This window comes from Sapajus apella, unplaced genomic scaffold, assembly GCF_009761245.1.
Source record: "Sapajus apella isolate SASKATOON/1434 unplaced genomic scaffold, GSC_monkey_1.0 scaffold8, whole genome shotgun sequence".
NCBI classification, from domain to species: domain Eukaryota; kingdom Metazoa; phylum Chordata; class Mammalia; order Primates; family Cebidae; genus Sapajus; species Sapajus apella.
The window spans coordinates 31240398-31255699 of record NW_022436948.1 but is presented as its reverse complement, the minus strand read 5'-3'; the positions used below and the strand labels follow the sequence as shown (position 1 = coordinate 31255699).

The 15302-nt window shown below is 33.9% G+C and overlaps 1 protein-coding gene across 15 annotated transcripts in view; it reads right to left on the bottom strand.

Moving 5' to 3' along the window:
• ROBO2 (roundabout guidance receptor 2) overlaps nucleotides 1–15302 on the bottom strand; it is a 1318500-nt gene that overhangs the window by 45493 nt on the left and 1257705 nt on the right. For 9 of the 15 annotated variants that reach the window (XM_032276618.1, XM_032276619.1, XM_032276626.1 and 6 more), the window contains 5 exons: nucleotides 14978–15160; nucleotides 9043–9085; nucleotides 7457–7584; nucleotides 2069–2350; nucleotides 1483–1608 (listed from right to left, as the gene is read on the bottom strand). In XM_032276618.1, the coding sequence (XP_032132509.1) occupies nucleotides 1483–1608; nucleotides 2069–2350; nucleotides 7457–7584; nucleotides 9043–9085; nucleotides 14978–15160 (762 nt within the window). The remainder of the gene's footprint in view (nucleotides 1–1482; nucleotides 1609–2068; nucleotides 2351–7456; nucleotides 7585–9042; nucleotides 9086–14977; nucleotides 15161–15302) is intronic. The other 6 variants (XM_032276623.1, XM_032276630.1, XM_032276632.1 and 3 more) reach the window with 1 other exon arrangement.

Genomic DNA, 15302 nt, shown 5'->3' with positions numbered 1-15302 from the left:
CTAAGCACTATCGTGAACCGTGTTCTGCTTACAATTACTCAAAAGATAACTTTTAAAACTTGGTGGTGGCAATCAACACATTGAATACTTAAAGAAAGATTTTTAAAGTCTTAGTAATCTTAAAGATTTTTAAAAGTCTTAGGCTTATAGTATTTAGATTTATTTTTACATACTGCATGTGACTTTATATATCTTTAATAAAATAAAAAGAAGCCCAGGATAAATTACTTTTTAATTATTCAGAACAATTATGAGACTTACTATAAATAAATGGCAGTCTAAATGACATATAAGGTCATTCAAAAAATTCTCCTATATTATTAAACCCGTTTAAATTCATAACAGATGTTTAAAATTTTCTGGATTCTATAATATATCTAATCCTACCAATAGGCAAGAAGAGCAAATGACTCATTTTGAAGGGAAGAGGGAGCATTAACATTTTCAGACTGAAAGGGTTCCATCTCCTGAGGAAAAGTAATTTAGAAAATGTTACCCTAATGATGTAAAAAATTTAACTCTTTATGGCCTTGATGCCTGGTAGCCTGTGACATGCCATAATACACTATAATCTTTTACAAATAACCTGTAATTAAACAAATAAAACAAAATCTCAGTACAAACAAACAGCATGTAGTTAATCCAAACAAATTAAGCAAGTGGGGTCATGGAATAAATTAGAAATGCACAAAGTCATCAGCCATACAATGTAAATGTCATGGTTGAAAGTTAGAGTGTGTCTACTACAACCGCCTCATTTTATAGGTAAGGATCTTTGGGCCAGGAGGATTTCACTTATAAGTCATTACAATAGGTTTATACTTCTGTCCAGTAAAGGGTATTTCTTTCCATTTACGCTACATAATACCTACATTATAGATTGTTAGTTTGGCTGCTATGTCTCAAATACATATTAAAATTTATACCGTAAAAGAATTATCCATATCAAAGATTGTATGATTTCTTTGAAAATTAAATAGTAATGTTAATCTCCCGTATTAAATTTCTTGTACAGTACATTAGAATATCATTCAATAGATAAAAAATCCTATTATATGATATTTTGAAATCTTGTCCAAAAATAGGAAGTCACATCAATGATACACTAACATTATGAAGCACTCCATAATCATTTTCATCATAGTTGAATTCATCTTTTGGTATTCATGACATGGAATTGACTTTCATGTCTGATCTTTTCATTATAAAATTGTCTTTGTGCTTTAATAAATAGAATTTAGTAGAACGGCATAATTTTTCTTTAAATATATCCTTGTATAGTTAGTATATAAAAGGGGATAGTGATTTTTCTCTTCCCTTTCTCCCATTAAGGCAGAATTTCATCTGCATAAACTGCTACTGTCATTTGATAGATACAGGCCTGACAAGGAGCTGTGATTCAGTATATCTTCATGGTTGTTAGGAACACAGGTCATATGCTGGTGACAAACAAATATTTCTCCTTACTGTGATGAGACCAACCTGAGAGACTGCCACTCCTTTCTGAGCTGTTGTGAGAGCTGGTGGTGCTGAAATCCTGAGACTGGTTGTGTGGCATTCTATTAGACAATCCCTCAGCCAATCGGTAGTCAGGAATGTAAAGTAAGGCTAAGGGTTAAAGGGCAGAGGTCATAGTGGCATCATGTGATTAGTTCACAGCACAAGCCCATGCAGAACATGCAGTTAGCAACTCAAAAGCAGATGTTGTGGGAGAGTGGAGGAATGTTTTGTCTAGCCTGTCCTAATGGAGGAAGAGATGGATTGCTGATCATTATGTTGAAAAGGAGCTAAAAGATGAAACCGATTGGCGCTGGTGTGTGGTGGTGGTGGTGGCGGTGGCGGTGGTGGTGGCAGTGGTGGTGGCGGTGGCGGTGGTGGTGGTGGTGGCGGTGGTGGTGGCAGTGGTGGTGGTAAGAATTATTCAAGTTACTGGAAACATGCCAGTATCTTTTGTTAGTTAAGATAGAAAACCTGGTAATGAATCACTGAAACAACAACAAATACTAATTTCTATCTCATGCACAAATGATATGAAAATAACTCCTCAGGACACAAGAACCTGACTCACCATTGTTACCTTTGTTCTGATCAGGTAGAGAATAACCAAATCCCATCAGATCTGTTTTTTGCTGAATTGAGCTTTTCCATTGTTGATCAGGCAGATCGACAGCCAATTCATGTATGCTGTTGGAATGCAAGATCTGTGTGGTGGCATATGGGGTAGCCTGTGTTATTTGGCTGGAACTGTTGTAAGTGGTTTTGGTAGTGAAGTCAATGCTGCTATAAATGGCTCCATCTGAGAGCATCGTTGCTGTTTTATCCCCTTGGCCTGGAACTGGCGGCAGCACATCTGTGGTGAACATAGGGAAATGAAACAATTTAATGAGGCACCGGAAGCCCAAAACTATCAGGGTTGAAGATGAAAAATAAGTGTGTCACACTGCACGTTTGCATTTCAGCTGAGATGGGCTTCATGAGCCAATGAAGGGTAGATGATGTACAACCATCGCCAAGCTATCAGCCTCAGTGACAGGCAGGCCTGCCGCTCGCCCTTCACGTCTCACCGCTTAAAACACCCCTCCCCCCATTTCCTTCAACCATGAATGGGAAGTTTGAGATATTTCACTGCTGAAAAATGCTTTCCGTTGCTCACTCTGTTTCAGAACCAATAAAAGTGTTAGCACTTTACAGTAGCAGTGATAGTGAATCCACAAATCACAGATGAAAAACATCTCTTTCCACTTTATCCTAAGAGACATAGACTACAACTGCTGAATATAATATGCAAACATTTCCAAAATTATACTATCTTGACTGTGAAGTACATTTTTTGAAGTTTTAACTTGCCACTTACTGATGTGATTTCATTGCTCCGGAAATGGGGAATACATTCTTTTTTCTTGGATAACAAAGGAAAATTTTCATGAATAAGTCATTTTCACAACATAGCAGGATTTCACTATAGAAAAAGCAATCTCAGTGATCGGTGAGTTTTTAATTTGTGCTATCAACTCCAAACTAGAGAATTACAGTTTCGTGTTGTAATACAGCAAGAGTAAAATTAAACTTCAGGAACAACGCTGAATATCAATCAGTCCATTTTTCATTTTGGTATGCTGAATTATTTTTACATGATGCTTTATAATTCAGAACTGCCACCTCTCACCTGAGCTCTTATTTTCCCTTTTTGAAAGAAAGATACTAAGTGAATCTAAAATAGAAATCACTAAATAACACTACTTTTAATCATGTAGAGTTAAAATGAATCTAATTATTATACAGTACATTTTATAATAATCTATATTCTGAAAGCTTCACTTCATGGGACTTGAGGTCATCAAATCACTTCATTTCTTCATCAGAGGACATTTTCAATTATCTTAAAACTTTTAGATTAGCTGATACCCAATAGTACCTGAAATCAAAACTCTTATAGAAATACTACTTTTACTTTCGAATTTTACATATGCTAAAATTGTCTTCTTTAGCAACTGTAGAAAGAAAGGTATAATGTGTTTGTACACGGTATAACTTAAGTCTTTCTGAAGTTTCTGAATTGGAATTATTTTACAATTAAGTGGATATGTACTTAAGATAGTGAAGTATCTTAAAGGTATATCAGTGAAATTGTTAAACATATTTAAATTTATAATATTTCACCAGGTTGTATGAGCAAATATTATTTTTGAATTTCAGAACTTTGGAACTACTTTCTTGCCCTTCTTTCTTTGACCTATGTACTAATCACAAAATTTGATGTTAATGTGCAGCATTCTCAAGTGTTAACATTATTTTTATTTCTCAAAAACTTTTAATGTGTAGTATATCCAAATTGGTGAAAAAGATCCTTGACTCTGGGTGAGTTTTCAGACTTTTGTTTCTGCCACTTCCACCATGTCTTTCACTGATGAATATTAGCTGAATATCAATGCTTCTCTAACTTCGTTCCAATTTCACACACTTTGAATTCGAAGTTCTCCAAAGCTTTAGATGTGAAGATCAAGCCCCTTCAATGGCAAGCTTTTCAAATGGCTGTGTGCTCAAATAATAAAAAATGAAATAAAATGGTCCAAGAATCTAATCCTACATAATATTGCTATATAACTAATGCTATGGCTCTGGATATTGAATCTCTCCTCTCCCGGCTACATGAAATTATAGTTAGCCTTTAAGTCTAAGTGCTTCTGTATTGATTTTTAGGCTGCATATTGTCTTCAAATATGATTTGATCATCTCTACATTTTCAAAAAATAAACTGAATTATATTCTAACATTGAAATATTGGAATATTGCACATGAATATTTGGATGTTAAGGAGGGTCCTGTAATATCAGGTGATTTGAAACTCTGAGGTGGCCTTCCTCCCCAAAGGCTAGACCTAAATAGGTGATATCATCTTTAGGCAGGGCTTTTTTTCCATTTTCATTTATCACAGTCCTCATGTAGCAATCCTTAATGTTTTAGGCTGTCTGACTGGTGTTTGTTAACACTTGTGTTTGAAACCTATGAGTTATAAAAACACTTCCTCTACTTGGAATTGGTAATTGATTCTGTAGCTTTTCAGCCCTTTGGTTATACTTATATTCACATTTATTTCCTTTTGTTTTATATAATTATCTGTATGAATGACTGTCTCCTTCACAGTATCATAAAGTCACTTGAAGACAGGAGCATATGGGCTAGGTTTGCATTTTCATAATTGCTCACGCAGTGTTTTGAAGAGAGTAAGCACTTGCTGACTTGAATGGTTAAATAATATTTTTTATGGTTTGCTTTGATAAAATGTAGATTTGTGCTATAATGAGTAACTATGTTATTACAAATACTATTTTATTACATTCAAACATGTATTTTCATTTCATTCTTAAAGGGAAAGTGTCAGTATCTATCCTTATTTTTCCGAGTGAATATGGTTATGTAGTCATACATGTGAATTTACCTTTATAATACAAAGCAGAGTTTTCTACAACCAGATCTCAAATTATTTATCTTGAGAAACTTAGTTTCTTGATCCTTAAAATGGAAATATGATTATCTATTTCATACATTACTATGCAGGCAAAATGAATTAAAATATACAAAATATCCTAACAGTATTTCTGGCACATAGTAAATGCTTAAAATGACTATTACATGGATAAGAGATACAGTCAACCCTACAAAAACTTTGTCTTGGCCTTGCTGTTCGTCTGTGAAATATTTCACATCATGAAAGTGAAGTGAAAATGGAAGAAAAACCTTGCAAATCTCCAAGTATACCTTTTGGTTAAATTTGACTGAGACATTTTAGATGTTAATGTAGCCTGTAGAAACTGAAAAAAAAATATCATTTTCTCCATCTGTAAGCATTGACTTCTTGATATAACAATAGAATGTGATATTATTTCTAGAAAATACAAAAGGTAAAAGATGCAGCTATTCCTTGATTGATAAAATCTTTGGGAACAGAATTCCTTTTGACAAAATCAATCTACGTGGCAGGGGGAGGGAGACTCTTATTTCCTGATGAGGAGGTGCTCAGGTACGGAAACTACCCATGGCAAAGTGATAGCCTACAGTTGCTCACAGTCAGGTCACTTAGGGGAGGAAGCCACTATCAGAGTCTCCGGGCAATTAAGAGTCCTAAGTGGGTGTGTTGGCTTACAGAAGCGGAAGAGGAAGCTGAGAAGTCATGTAACTTACTTCTCATTCTCTCACTCTACTGATGCCTAGTAGTCATTGATGGTATGCCAAGCTTTATGCTAAATATACATATATATAGGTTTAGCACAAAGTAATCACATGTGTGTGTGTGTGTGTGTGTGTGCTAAACTTATATATAAACATATATATATATATATCTAGGATTACTATATATGTTTTATATATATATATATATATATAGTCATCCATTTAATCCTCATTACACACCTATGAGGTAGGAATGGTTATTTTCCATATTTTATTTGCAGAAAGAAGGGGAGTTCCTCTTCTTATAGTTGGTATTGACAGAATACAGACTTATGCAATAATTACTAGCTTCATTATTTGAAATAGAATTTTAAATATAGTCCATTCTTAAAGAGAATGTACGAAGAATATTCTTCTCAGTCAACCTGGTTATATACTCATCATGAAATCAACACATCAAGGCTTATGTGGACTCAGAAAAATGTAACACAGCTTTGGGTCTCCTTCATTAATCCTAAAAGTGCAGAAATCTTACAGTGAATTCATCCAGCTTTGCTTGGATCACAGCACTCTTGTAATTAATCACTCCAATTTTCTACTGTTACTCCATTCTTCATCGAGCAGCAGGCTGCATGACTTAAAACAGTACTTGGATCCCAGCATTTTCCTCTTAAAAATCCATCAACGGCTTTTGATTACCTCTCAATAAAGTCTAAACTCTTTATGTGGCTTAAAAAGTTCACTGTTATCCATCCTATATTTCCTACCCTTTCTGTGTCCTCGTACTTTACACTCAAGTCATTAGGAAATTCCCCCATTTCTGAAGTAGGTCAATGTCTCTCTTCTTTCTGGAACTTAAAATAGAGCAATTTCTTTACTACACACTTTTTTTTTATTCATACTTTTGACTCATTCTTAAGCTTCCTTCAGGTATCAACTTAAATATTCGTCTGTTCATAGAGGCAGCTTCAGTACATTTAATGTCTGTACAATCTTCCACCAATAGAAAACTCACATGAACTTGCCAAGCCACACTGAGATCAGAGAGTTCTCTCTTCCTCCCATCTTTCTCTAAACCCAGCTCTCTCCTATTTGACCGGATTAATAGGTGAAGTCAGGGGAAGCTGATAGTTATTTACAGTAGGTTACTTCTGTCTTCTTACAAACCCATAGGGAGAAGACTCAGGCATGAAATTTTCAAAGCTTAAGCATGTTGGGTACTTAGCACCTTTTTGTCTTATTTTCTTTTTTTTGAATAATAGTGATTATGTGTGAAAATACAGAAAAGTTATCTCTCAACATGTTGTCATATTAACTTAATTGCCTATTTCTTAAATGACATATTTTATGAGGGCAAGAACCATCTTCTTTATATCAATATTAGATTCTTACAGTCTTCCATAGTGCCAAGTACACAGGAGACGCTCAATAAACACATGTTAAATGAGACAGAGAAAAGAAACCTCTGCTCCAAAACCACAAGGCCTAGTTAGCAAAATAGTTTCTGAGTTCAGCAATCTTGTACTAACAATCTTGGAAGCAAATATTCAACCTGGTTAGCAACGTCTTCCTTAAAAGTTTGGTTTTACTCAAGGTAATGTAGACACAATAGTTTTACATTAAAATATTTGGTAAATGTACAGCACTGTTAGTGCATATGCTTCACTAATTTGAATTATGAGAGAAAATCCTCTCTGATATGTGTCTTTAAAAAAATCCAGGAAGGTAAAAAAAAAAAAAAAAAAGAAAGAACTCAAATAACATTATTTTAAAAAGCACAACTTACCTCCACGGCCAAAATTTCCAATCTCATTTGGGCCACTATTGCTATTATTTACTGGCAAGCTTGTGGCTGGCCAAGAGTCAGCAAGCCATGGATAGTTGGGATCACCAGCATTTAGAAGGCCTGGACGGCTAAAACAGAAATTACAAGGAAATCAATCCATGGAGCTCAATGCAAGATTTTGACACTGGTCTCATGCAATATAAATGGTTAAAAAATTGAGGCTTTTAACTGACTTCAAATTTATATATGTAGACTTCTTAGAATTAAAGAACTCCAGCAATTCATTAAGGTTGTACATAGATCAACCCCAACAGTGGAAGCAGAAAGTCCTTGCCAGGTATTCTCTCGATGTCCAAATGAATTCAGGTGTCTGTCCTGAAATTGGTAGGACTCATTTACATACTAGGATCCCAAAGCAAGGTTTGATGATAATTTGGCACCTCAAAAGAACAACTGCTCAAAGTGACAGCTCTATGCCAGCCATTTCTAAGACTCTGGGCTATTCTTTCCTCAATTTCTGCAGCTCCCTTATGTGTCTGTGCACTCTAGGCTGTAACCCTTGTTATGAGCCCTCATGCTTGATTTGGAGGCAAGGAACTTAAGGGAAATTAATGAACAGTATTTGTACTGTTCCATCAGTAGCATATTTCCAAGTTCTCTAAATTGCAAAATATTAAGGGTATATTAAGGGTTTTGTTAAGGGTAATAAAAGATACACTGTGATATGATCCAGCATGTGAGTATGTATAGTCTATGAGAAAAACTTCCTTCACATCATATTTATAAAGAACTCCTCCTTTAATATAAAAGATGGGATCCTGATTCCTTTCCAGATTACTATCATATTTAGCAGGGAGTAGAACATCTATAATCATTACACTTTTTTTTTTTTTTTTTTGATAGACCCCTTCTGGTACAATCCCTAAGAGAAACATGTGTTTCTATGGAAACCGCAATAAGAAGACCCAACTGCTTTCTTGCTATATCCACTAACTCTCATTAGGCTTAATCTCTTTTTGCTAAAATATTGATTAAATGGGAGATTGGAAGTTATTACCAGAGCCTAATTACAATCTCCATATTGGCAAAGGGAAAATAGATGAGGATATATGAGTTTGTTATCAGCTTTTATCAATTTCAATTGAGTATCCAAAGTTGTGGAATCCAGTCCTATCAATCTACAGCCTATTCATCATCCATGAATCATTTACTTTGTGATCGATTATGTGTAATTGTTCACTCACAGCAATTTAGTGAGAGCCAATAAGGAGTCTTAAACAACAGCAACTTCATTTGCTAATGTCTAATTAATGCAATAAACATCCTGCTAACAAATGAACACATTCCATGTGATATTTACTACTAATTTCTTTAGGGGCATCTGGGAGATATGAAACATCTGGACTTGATTCCTCTAAAGTGCACAACAGACAGATCATTAAACTTTGTGGTAAGCCATTTAATTCCTCCTAGAATTCTCAGACTTACAAGTGATCATTTATTACAATAATAGCCTCTTACTATAGAGTTCTCCAGTCCTGATTAAAAATAACAATAATAATAAAAAAACAATCTCCTTAGCATACCTTCCGTTGCTCATTAGTCCTCCATCTCCTCTTTGAAATGTAACTGTAAAAAAAAAAAAAAAAAGGAAGATGTACACATACAAGTAGTCAATATTAATTACAATTAATAACAACTATATATTGGCCCTTAGTTTAGAGCTGAGGCCTCTGGGAATTTTAACAAAATATAATTAACATAATTGTACAGAGAGTAACAAGCAGTACTTTGGCCCAAGCCAAAGCCATCATTTGTTCCCATTTTAATAGGACATTTCAAAATTCTTTAAGCCAAATCCATGTTTAAGTTAAAGAACCAATTTGCATTGAAATGTCAAACCTGTTACAATCAGTATATATAGTGGTATTGAAAGATCGATGTAATGTTATTGTGAATTTATCAAAATAAAGACTTTTTTATTTTAAAACAAAGGTGTCCCAATTAGAAGGGAAAAGTGATTCACTCATAATTTTGAAATTGAAGCAGGAGAGTTCAAACATGTTATGTCCTCCTAATGAAGCAAGAAAAACAAATATTCAATGACTATATGTTTTTCACAATCACAAATTCTTTTATGATAGTCATAAACAGCTATAATTACAATAGACAGGAACTATAATTAATAGAGAATAACATGGTCACAAAAATGAAATTTTCAAATAATCAATACTGAATATATTCCTAATTGTATGTCATGATCACAAAGGTGGACTCCTCCATCTAACTATGGAACTTATTAGCAACACCAACAAGCATCCACCAGAGCCAAAGCCAGTGAATCCACCGTCTCCAGTCAACAGTTTCAAGTCTACAAAGTCAACAACATGCCAGTGGATTTTAAGGGCTGGCCAAATAATATTATTATCAGTTCAGGTCCATCATCCATTGTTCAAACCTTTGCAGCCAAATGTATTTGAACTCTAAAATGATTCAGAATTGAGAAAGGTAATATACTTTGAAAACTACAAAGAGAATCTAAGACAGTAAACTGTATTCAAAGTTATTTAGTTTTTCTGTAGTGGAATGTGAATATCCCTGATTAGTAGGATAAAGTCTACAAAAAGCTTCACATTGGTTTGCTGTTGGGTTAGTTAACTAGAAAATTATTTTAAAAAAGAAATGTGGTGTTTAGAAGTGTATAGCTTGCAAAGGTACAATGAACCTGCAATTCTGACCAAAATTAATCTAGATTGGCTAAAACAATCACTGGGGAGGAAGGAAAAATAATACCATTTTCACAGCTGTGAACCCAATAAACCCTATTTTTGGAAGGGGTTGATTATATTTACTATGATTTTTTTAACATATGGTGAGTACAGGTGAAAATAAATGAAATTTAATTAACTGATTCATATTTTAAGTAAATAGAAGATATATTGCCACTTAATATATATATATACATAGTGAATAATTTTTAATTTGCATAACTCTCCATAACGCCTCTGTTCTCAAGTTTGGGCTATCAAATATGATGACTTTTTAAATATTACAAATTTCCAAATGCAGTTTCCCAGTCCCTGCTTTAAGGTTATCTACTAATATCATCTCTCATGATATCATAATCAGGCAATATGATAATAAAATCCAAGGCTCTTCATGAGACAATAAATCATATCAGCACTTTTAGGAATTTCTTATTGGTACCTGAAATATACTGTCTTATTAATTTTACATATAATATTTCAAATGCATTGCAAAGCAATCTTGACATAACCTTTGCATCTGCTCAGGACTAGCTATAGGCACATGCTCAGAGAAGATGAAAGAATTCAGATTGCAAAAGGCTCACTTAAGTGCAGGGAATCAGGAATCAGCAGTGCATCTGTCCCACATTGTGCCCCTTTAATAACTGCTTTTAACAAAAAAGAATTAATCTGAAATAATTAAGGCAAAAAATTGAGCACTGCAGATATTAAACAAATGCCTGATTAGTACACACGCAATGTGAAAACAGTATAGCTAATTAGCTTTCCATCTGATGTGACTTTCTAGTTTGTGGGTTTTTTTAATGGACTATCAAGTGATTGTTTTAGTCTGTTAAAAGAGAGTTAAGATAATAGTGTGAATATCATTGTGAATATGCAAATAAGCAGATGCTGATGGGCTACACCTCAAAATGTGCTGTTTAAGAGATATGTGAGAAGCAAAATAGTTTTCCTTAATTTAGATGCCTCTTGTCCCATTCAAACTTTCTGTTACTGCCAGAGCAATAGATAGTATTAGAGAAAAGGAAGACAAGAGAAGCAGAGGTAGAAACATTGAGTTGTACTTAACTTTACTACATGAACCAGTGGCAAATTCTTCATAACATGTAAAGTTTGAAGTATTATAATGGAACACTGAAACCTTATCAAACACGTATTATGCATTAAAGTTAATTTGCAAACTTGTTTGAGTAAGAACACTATAGTAGGTATCACCCATATCTGGAAATTGAAAACTGAATGCTATGAGTAAAATAATTTCAATTTCAAAGTATTTCATATTGAACATTTAGGACATACCTATTTCTGTTTGTGTTCCCATCAGCATTAAAATATGCTTTTCAAATGGTTTGAACGGACTGCTAATAGGGTGTCAAAATATTCTATAAAGACATTTACCTCTGTATCGCTGCATATTAACTATACAAAGGCAAAACTTCACACTACATTATGTAAATATTTGATAATCTTAAAAAGGTTCACATGTAATTTAGTACACAATCCAATTTTCCATTTTGTATTATTTCTGTAAGAGATTTAAAAAAGAAAACTCTTATCTTAAAGGGTTATTTAGTTGTGTTTTTAAAGCAAAAGAAAAAAAGGGAACACTTTTTTAAGTTTCATTTTTTTACTTTAATCTTCAAAAGTTTTAGATTTGTTCTATTTTGAAAAGTAGATCAAAAGTGACTAACTTCCATTAGACCATGAGATTTAAGGCAGACTACAAATAAGGATGAACAATTAGAACTCCTAAAGTGGAAATTATATCCGGTATTCTGATTAGCATTTTTTTGGTTGTGCAGAGAGATGAACATACAAATAAAATGCCACAGCAAATGGAAAGCAATCTTGAGGTGGTTCTCATTTCAAAGAAATGTTTGCCTTGAAGCTGTAAGTAGGGTTGGGAGTGGTCAGACAGTCCTGTTCTTGTCACAATTTTGACAATCACAGAGTAGTAACTTTGCGTTTATAAGAGATACATACGGAATAACTGAATCTCAATCAGATGTCTCTGCTAGCATCTGAAATTAAGAACTTTCAAGGAGTTATTACATACGAAAGATTTTAGCTTATACTAACCGAAGTGATAAGTTTTCCAAAAAGTTCTGCAGATGCTACAATCTAAAATGTTTTTGAATTGCATAAAATATTTTGAATTTCTTATAATTTTTATTACATATATAAATAAAGTAAAGAGATTTTGCAAGGTTATAGCATACAAAAAGTAACTCTAATATTACCTCACAGGATTAATCCTAATCTCATGCCTGCTACAACTGGGGTAGAGGAGGAGAAAAATGTAACTGCAGTAAATTGACATTTTGAGTGAGGAAGCTTTCAGAGTGCCTATCTCTAGTAGGTCACATTTTCCTACTCCAAATGGAAACTTTAATGTTGCAGTCAAGCCTCATTCCCTTTCCTGATAAGCTATTTCTCAAATATGAATGTAGATTAATCCTTTTTTAATAAGCACTAACTCAGTCCAGCTAATCAGAGTATAAAAATTCCATCAAATCTTTTAAGTGCCTTTGGATAATTTTGTCCGATAATTTATATTTCACTGACAATATTAAGATGGATGTGTGAAGTGTTTAGCATTTCACCTAATTTGTTCACTCATATTAAATTGTTTATATTTACTGAGCTTCATAAAATCTGTTATCTTCAGAGCCAGACATCTATCAGTTAAGTATAAAAGTTCTGAATGTTTCTCTCTGGCTTGGCCTTATTCCAAAATACTTCAAGGACATAGCACCTTCTGAGTTAGCAGTTCTTCCACAAACAGATGAGTATCAATCACGATAAAAAAAACTATTAATAGGAAATGTACTATTCTTGTCAATCTCAAAGATCAACATATATTTTCAAATCGAGTGCATAGGTTTTGCAAAGAATTGCTGTTAAACAAAGAAGAAAAGTCTGTCGGGTGTAATTTTACTAACAGTATAAACTTACTAGCTATGAGATACATTTTACTTATAAGGAGTGAGTGAATGAAGAAGCATGGAGGATGAAAATGCAACATTCCAAATGTGAATATATTAGAACTTTGCACTGAGTTGACCAGCATAGTCAATTTTTTATTATCATTGCTAATGTCAAGTGAAGAGTTAAACACAAAATAATCTGTGAACTAAATCAGTTATACCTCATGTTTTATATGATGTATACGAGTGTCTCACAGAGACATAATATAACATGGTGAATGATTAAACAGAAAGGTTGATGGCCAATACCTTCAGGAATGAAGGCCGAGAACTGGACTGCATAACAAAAAATTACATTAAAGTATCATTAATTTTCAAGACTTTGACACTGAGGAGTTATCGTCTAGCACCCCCTTCTGCAAAGACTCCCTCATTGTTGAAGTGATACAGCACTTAGGTAACAAATTATGAGGAAGCAGAGAGGTGGCAACCAATGAGAAATGAGAATGGCATGTCACCCAACATGGAAGCTCCTTGTCAATGGATATGCTGTACTACTTTCTCTGGTCCTGGATTCTAAGCAATAACTAACAAATTTTATCTTCAGAAGATATAGGCATGAGCTACAATGCTATAATGAAATGATCGTAAACATGTAAATGCATCAAATAACAAGCAAGGCAACCAAGTCAGTGCTATACTTAGCGTTGTACACTCTTTCCACATTCTCAGCAGTTTGGGAACCTACAAGCCGCAGCAGCTTAAAAGCATAATAACTAATGACACCACTGTCAAACTCAGTTACTAAGACATTTGTGCTTCCAACCAAAGTTAATATTACAAATAGAAGATTGAATATAATGTTTCAAACATTTCTTACATGCTTGTAGAATGATGTCAAATTGAAATTGCTCCCTTGTAAATTCTAGAAAGTGTAAAATATGAGATATTTCTTGTTATTGTGGCTGGATAAAACATTTAAAATAGACTGCACTTAAAATTGTAATTGAACATAGATTCAGAGTATTCAGTTCATTCTCTCAATCACTGACTATATAATTTTGTGTCTCTGTGTCTCCTCTCTCTCTCTTCTCTCTCTCTCTCTACCACGGAGGCCACAATATAGGATGCCCTTGAAACTCTGTCTTGGATTCTAAGAAAAAAACATTGTTGTGAACATGTAGATCACCTAGGGTCTTCTTCTTATTGTTCTGCTTCAGCTTCTTTTTCTTTTTCTTCCTTTTCCTTTCATTTTCTTTTAAAATACTGCTTGTTTGCATTGTAGCCAGACAGTCTATTTAAGTGAACAGTAAATCACTTAATTCATGCTTCATCGCTTTTATCAATTCTGGTGACATTTTTGCTTGCCTGTATTTTTCATGAGGGACATTTCCTATTGTAATCTGCATCCTAATACACTAAAAGCTATATTTCATATTTTTCTTTTTTTCCTGAGTATTTTAGTAATGCTCTTGTGTAAAGTCACTTCTCAAAATGGCTTCATAGCATGTAACACGTGTGTGTGTATGTGTGTGTGTGTGTGTGTGTGTGTGTGTCTGTGATTTCAAAGAACTAGTTGAGAAAAAAAAGTTAAGCATTTTATCAGTCTGTACTCTTGTTATGCTTCACTGGAGATACAAGCAAAAAGATTGCCCTGTGGTTATAAAGCGATATGGTCAAGGGCAATGAATGAGAGCATGTTGGGTACAATGCGGGTTTCTGAAACAAGCCAAAATCACTTATTTGTTATTCCATTCTGTTCCTTCTATTCATTTCATTACATTCCTACAGATAAGAGGTTTTCTTAGCTGGAAATAGTCGCTTACCAGCATAATTACTGAGTCCCTTCCTCTTCTTTCTTCGCCAGTACAACCAGATGCTAAAACCCATCAAAATTACCCAGCAGGCACCACCAATACCAGCTATAAAGGCTGGTTGCTTCACCACATCAGTGATTTGCTCAGTTATACTGTTATTGTTTTCAGTAATGACAACTTCATTACGTCTCCCTATTAAAAAAAAATCGTGTTAGTAAATATTAAAATAAAAATAAGCATAGGAATACAAACATGGTGCGTCAAAAATGAAGAAAAATTATTTGAAGGCAGAAAACACTTGTTTTGAGCCTATCACAATTACTGATAAACATAG